Source organism: Poeciliopsis prolifica, unplaced genomic scaffold (genome assembly GCF_027474105.1).
Source record: "Poeciliopsis prolifica strain line A6 unplaced genomic scaffold, Auburn_PproV2 SCAFFOLD041, whole genome shotgun sequence".
NCBI lineage: Eukaryota > Metazoa > Chordata > Actinopteri > Cyprinodontiformes > Poeciliidae > Poeciliopsis > Poeciliopsis prolifica.
In genome coordinates, this window is record NW_026562416.1 from 1,153,059 (window position 1) to 1,160,000 (window position 6,942).

General features: G+C 44.4%; 1 protein-coding gene across 2 annotated transcripts in view; it reads left to right on the top strand.

Annotated features, from left to right (window-relative positions):
- Positions 1 to 3,235: 3,235 nt before the first annotated feature.
- angpt1 (angiopoietin 1) overlaps positions 3,236 to 6,942 on the top strand; it is a 10,180-nt gene continuing 6,473 nt past the window's right edge. The window contains exons 1-2 of one of the 2 annotated variants that reach the window (XM_055054935.1): positions 3,236 to 3,927; positions 6,455 to 6,610. In XM_055054935.1, the coding sequence (XP_054910910.1) occupies positions 3,625 to 3,927; positions 6,455 to 6,610 (459 nt within the window). In that variant the 5' untranslated portion in view covers positions 3,236 to 3,624. Of the gene's footprint in view, positions 3,928 to 5,708; positions 5,752 to 6,454; positions 6,611 to 6,942 lie in introns of those variants that run through there. The other variant, XM_055054937.1, reaches the window with a different exon arrangement.

A 6,942-nucleotide genomic window follows, 5' to 3' on the forward strand; every position in this document is an offset into this window, starting at 1 on the left:
TAAGTTTGTGTTTTTGCTTCATTAAACTCTTTGCTGAGATTTGCTGGATGAATTGACTGAGTTTTAATTGTCGCTTTAGAAAAGGTTCATGGAAACGACTCAGTTTGAAAACGTCCTTAATTTTACCAAAAGCAAGTTTTTCCTTTAGTTTCTGGTGGATTTTAGTTTATATTGGTGAACAAAGTGAGATGTGGAAACATCACCTGCCTTACCAGAGGAACCAAACTGGGACTCTCTGCTCCATGCTGGTTTACATCCTCTACTTCCTGTTTGTTGCAGCCATGCGCAGAGAAAACATCTGATAAAATTATGCTGGTGAAGCCGGGTTGTGATTGGCAGCAGTGGAGAGGAAAAACTCACGTTTTACAGGAAGAAACCTCCAGCAGAACCAGAACCTGAGCGGCCATCTTTCACAACCAGCTGCAGGTTTGAGAGGACAGAGCAGAACTTTCTGTGTTCATGGAAAGTAAAAGTTAACTGAAAATTGTTTGGCTATGTCATCTCCAGGAGAGAATCACAGCCAATCAGAGCATCAGACCAGGTGTGGGTCTCTGAAGGGCATCTGGAGAAGATTCCAGTAAAACCACATTGATGAGAAAAACAAGAATCTCATTGAGCTTATTCTCATTGAGCTTATTCTCATTGAGCTTATTCTCATTGAGCTTATTTGAAAAAGCAGATGGTAAGTTGAGACTCAACCAGGTCGAAGGGGATTGATGTGGAAAACTTGAGCTGGTTTCTGAAGCATCTGGTGTCTAAAGGGAGGGAGAATCAGTCACATTAAAGTTGAACAAAATGTTTTCCCAACGTTCATCAACCAAACCGGAGAAGATTCACAAGCCGCCTGCAGCCTTCCACATGACGGCGCTGACCTGCTGACTATCACACGGCGAACAATCGCTTCCTTTAAGCAGGATCTGGATAGATCTGCAGTTTGGTTCTTCACAGTCCAGTCCGCTTCAGTCCCACTCCAGTCCGTTTGTCTACAATGTCTGCTAACCGACCTCTGACCTCCAAACCTCCATCTGGGTTGAAGTGAACTCTGGTTCAGTTTGAATGCACATGTGAACGAAGACCGCTCCAAAAGCAGGAAGTGGACTACAGCGCAGGGCATTCTGGGTGAATAAGGCCTAAGCTAACATGCTAGCCTAGCGCTAGCAGCAGAAATGGCTCCTGGTCTTTAGCCAAAGAGGGGAACAGGTTGCTCAAAGGGTTTGGTTGGTCTTGGTTGGTTGGCAGGTGGTGAAGTTTTGGACCCAATGGAACCGAGTCAACCGGACCATCAGGTTCAAACAAGCAGGTTTTTACAATAATATAGAACAGCAGCATGTTTACAAAGGTAATGTTACTGACTCCAGACTCCCCCTAGTGGCCTGGAGAACTTCCATTTTCTACAGCTTGCTGCTGTTTTTGCTGTTTGCAGCATTTTTGTTTTTATGTTGCATGTTTGTTGAGTTTCACCGTTTGCTGAATGTTTGCGTCTGTCGGCCATCTTTGGTTTTGTCACAACCTCAGAGATTCTGCTCCATTCAGTTTTTACTGGCGCATAAATATCATAAAACATGAAGCTGCTGCTGGAACTGATGCTGTTAGTACCGTCACACAGATCTAATTTACTGACATTCTGTCACAGTTTAATGTTTCGTAGATTTCCTTAATGAAGAGTCTCTGTGAAAATCTCTGTTTTTATCTTTGACAAACAAAATCTCATGTGAAGAATGTTTTCCTCAGACAAGCAGAGCGAACATGCTTTATGTCTCAGCCAGTCTGAGTTATTCTGAGGCTTTGTTATCTTGTGTGTCTGTGCTACTCTGCTCCCACACACACACACACACACACACACACACACACACACACACCCGGCTGATATCGCTGCATACCCACGCAGGACAAACTGCAGAAGCGTGACCAGAAACCATGAGCATGTCTGACACAGTTGGCAGATATGAGACAAATAAAGAATGTTGAAAATCAGCCCAAAGTGGAACAACAGCTTGAAGGTTTCAGAACTTTATAAAGACATTCAGGCTCCATTCGGACCCGCTCTGCTCACTGCGCGTTAGTCCAGACCGGTTGGGGACGTGTGAATGTGAACTCTGGTCCACCTTCAAACCTGAGACTGTTTTCACACCGAATGGTCCAGTTGACTCGGTTCTGTTTGAACCAGAACATCTGCTCCACCTCCAGCAGCTGAGATCCAGATTTTCACAGCTGATAGTCTGGAGGACTCAGTTTGATTGCAAACAAACCAGCCTGTTCCCCTCCTGGCCTGTGGGGGCGCTGCACCACAAACCACTGCAGGAAACAACACTAAAACCTCTGAAGGTTCTCATGCATTCAAACCGAACCAGACCGAGGTTTGGAGGACCAGAGGTCAGAGGTTGGTTAGCGTTCACACCTCGCCAACCAAACCGGACTTTGACTAGACAAACGGACTGGAGTTGGGCTGAACAGGTTGGTGGGTTCAGTGAACTCTGGTTCGGTTTGAATGTGAACACCAAGTGGACCGGAGTCCGCAGGAAGTGGACTACAGCGCAGGGCATTCTGGGTAAATACAACCATAGCTAACATGCTAGCCTAGCGCTAGCAGCAGAAATGGCTCCTGGTCTTCAGCCAAAGACTAAAGAGAAATCACTAAACTCTGATGCCTCCATCTTGTTTCATCTGGTGAAACAGGAAGTTGCTCTCAGTGTCTTCAGAGGTTTTAGTGTCGTTTCCTGCAGTGGTTGTTGGTGCAGCGCCCCCACAGGCCAGGAGGGGAACAGGCTGGTTTGTTTGCAATCAAACTGTCCTCCAGACTATCAGCTGTGGAAATCTGGATCTCAGCTGCTTTTCCTCGATCTTTGTCTCCTTGGGTTCATTCTTGGACTGCAAGGAAACAGAATGGAGAGCAGAACTTTGTATTTTATCAACAAACAAAACAACAAACAGAACTTTGTCCAGGCAGTTTTTAGCTTCTTATCACTGGAGGAACAAGTTCAGGAACTACAAAACAAATTCTGCTGATGTTATGAAAAAACTTCCTGCATCCCAGAGATTCAGGAGAAAATTCAGATGAATGTTTGTATCCACTTCCAGAAAAGAAGGCAGGACGGCGACCACATGAGGCTGGATGTAAACCGATCCCCCTGGTCTGAGCTCGGGCCAGAATCTCACCCCCCCCCACACACACACACACACTGATGTGTGCGCGGCCACATTCCACTGCAGGCGCTGTGAGAGGCAGGCTCACAGTGTCCTGGAGGCTGGATCTCCTCTCCACTTCAGAGCAGAGCAGGAAGCCGCAGCGGAGACCAGGGGAGGTCTGACAGCAAATTCCAGCTTTCCCAGAAAACATTTCACAGTTTCACGCTGATGGAGGATCAAGCCTGGCTTTGATTTCCTGCAGAACCAACATGCAGAAGAAAGCTGCCTCTTTGCTTCAGATATGAGCAACTTTTCCTGGCAGAAACACAATTTGGAGATTTGGAAACATTTGACGAGAGTCTTGGAGGTCCAGCCAAAGGACGGGTCAGTCATGGCGAGCAGAGTCCTCCAGCCTGTAGTCATTCTGCTTTAAGGAGGAGAGTCGGCCATATTGAGCAGGAAGACCCCACAGTGACCTGTTCACCTGCTAATCCTGACATGATGCTTGGCCTCCATGTTGGACGCCGCTCGCTGTTTCTGCTCGCTCTCCTCCTGGTGACTGTGCGCCGTGGCGAAGGCGATCAGCAGAGGTTTCATCAAATTCAGCATGGGCAGTGCACCTACACGTTCATCCTGCCTGAGGAGGGACAGGCCAGCTGCAGAGAGGCCAGAGGCGGCAGCAGCAGGACCAGTCAGCACGACGCCAACGCCATCCAGAGGGACGCGCCGCCGGCCGAGCCCAGCCTGAAGATCCAGCAGCTGGAGAGCATCATGCAGAACTACACCCAGTGGCTGCAAAAGGTAAACCAGGAAGGTGGGCAGCAGGCTAAAAGATCCTCCAGGAATCTCCAGGATGCTCCAGGAAGCTCCAGGACGCTCCAGGAAGTTCCAGGACGCTCCAGGAAGCTCCAGGATGCTCTCCGGGCTCGGCTGTATTGGCTTACAGATCAGGCAGTTTTCAGAAAACCAGTTAGATTCAGAAAAAATCTTGATGTTACTGTAAGAACAGGTAAAGTTGGGATACCATCATAAAAATTTAGGTTGTACGTTCTTCATATTTCCCATAAGTCGTTACAATTTCAGGATCACAGACATTTTTCAATATGGCCGCCGTTTCTGCCTATTTTCATGACTTGGATGAAACTGAGGATTTTGCTGTTTGTGAGTCTCACATCTGGAAGAAAATGAAGATATGACACAAAAATAGAGTCGTTTTAAAGGTTAGCATTAGCTTCTGCCAATTTTTATGTGGTTAGCATTTGTGCCACTATAATTACTTTCTTAGTAAGTTAGCATTTAGCTAACTTTTTGCTGCTAATTTTGGAGCAAACATCAGGATTTGTACGGTTGCGATCATGTCGGCTGTGAACGGGCAACAAACATGTTCAACTAATTGGCAACTTTAGGCAAAAAAGTAACTTTGAACGGCAGCCATGTTGAAAAATAAACCATTATCAGTAAATATGGTTTATGTGGATCCAGGTCTTCATGATTTGACACCAAAACAATTTATATATGATAAAAGAAAAATCTAGTGGAAGAATACATTTTCCTTGACAGCCATCTTGAATATTTCTGTGGTTTTATTTTTTAAAGTAAGCCCTTAGGAACATTTATGCAAAGTTATCTTCTTGTATGCAGATGTGACAGATTTCGCTGATCTGATTCTCAGATCTTGGTGTCATAGAAGTGCAGAAATAACCTGAGCTCACTGGACTCAGACCGAGAAGTTGAGTTTTATCTCAGAGGATGTTTCTCTGGACGCCTCATCAGGATCTTCCTGCGGCGCGGTACGGACTGTCTGTCCTGAAGCAGCGTGTTGGCGTCCCATCAGACGCAGAAGAATATCATTCTGAAGGTCGTTTTAGTCCAGCTGCATTCAGACTGTGAACAAATCTTTGGAGTTGTGCAGAACTTCCTGCTGCGGTTTGCAGGATCTCAGCCCTGATTAAAACCTGCAGATTTTCCCCAGTGGATCATCAGATGTTGATGGTTGATTATAATTTTACTCCAAATTAAATCAAAAATAATTTCTCTGATTAGTCAGTGGGAGATAAAATACAAATTTCTAATCTTTCTTTTTCTGAGTCTGAATTTTTTTTCTCCTCAACATTTAAAATCATAAAAGTAATAATAATATTAATAATAATAATAATAATAAGAAGAATAACAATAATAATAAGAAGAATTTGGAGCAAAATAGAGTTTTGCTTCGTTTAATATTTTTCTTGTATTTAATATTTTCAAAAAAGGTGGAAAATCTGAGTGAAATTAACAGATTGAGGCAGAAGAAACAATTTTCCAAATAGATGATTTTAAATCCCATAAAAACAAATAATCTGGTCAGCAAACGTCAGTATGTTGGTGACGTAACTCTCATCTGAAGCCAAAGAGTCTCACTTTGATTTCAACCCCAGTTTTCTGAACTTCATGAACTTTGTTTTTTATTCATTCAGTGAATTTATTTAAGACGGACAGAACCGAATCCTGGCTCCAGGTTCTTGGAAAAGTCGACGTTCTGGGTCAGGAATGAGGACCGGAGGACCGGAGGAACGATTCTCATCTGAACGATTCTCATCTGAACGATTCCTATTCTTCTTCTTATGCATTTTAACATCCTTGGCGGTGAAGGATCATCTGCGTTGATCTGAACAAAATGACTTTCATCCATCCATCCATCCATCCATCCATCCATCCATCCATCCATCCATCCATCCATCATCCATCCATCATCCATCATCCATCCATCCATCCATCCATCCATCCATCCATCCATCCATCCATCATCCATCCATCCATCCATCCATCCATCCATCCATCCATCCATCCATCCATCCATCCATCCATCCATCCATCCATCCATCCATCCATCATCCATCATCCATCCATCCATCCATCCATCCATCCATCATCATCCATCATCCATCCATCCATCCATCCATCCATCCATCCATCCATCCATCCATCCATCCATCATCCATCATCCATCCATCCATCCATCCATCCATCCATCCATCCATCCATCCATCCATCATCCATCCATCATCCATCCATCCATCCATCCATCCATCCATCCATCCATCCATCCATCCATCATCCATCCATCCATCCATCCATCCATCCATCCATCATCCATCATCCATCCATCCATCCATCCATCCATCCATCCATCCATCATCCATCCATCCATCCATCCATCCATCCATCATCCATCCATCCATCCATCCATCATCCATCCATCCATCTCTGTGTTTTTCTGAATCCATTCTGTCGTTCTCGGTTTGCTCTCTCTGACTGCTGCCTTCTCGCATCATTTTTCTGGTTGCAGATTGAGAGCTACGTCAGGGAGAGCATGAAGACGGAGATGGCTCACCTGCAGCAGAGCGCCATGCACAACCACACGGCGGCCATGTTGGAAATGGGAACCAGCCTTCTCTCTCAGACCGCAGAGCAAACACGCAAGCTGACCGACGTTGAGACCCAGGTGACGTTTATTTACGTTTTTCTTCCCCTGATGTGAATTTGTGCTTTTTGATAAAGTTAATGACATTTCAGGCTTTGGTACAATTTTTGTTTCACTGTGAAATTTACTTAATTGAAGTTTAAAACAGGTTTCAGAAGCTAAATGTAAGATTTAAGACATTTAAGACAATTCAAATGCTAGTTTGAATTAAATTTAAGATATGAATAAAGAGTGGCTGATGATACATTAAAATTAAGGAAAGTTTTCCTTAACAAAATCATGAACTGCCTCACAATTTTACTAAAAATGTCTAAAAAATGACTTTTTTCAAGCACTTTTCATTTAAAAAGCTT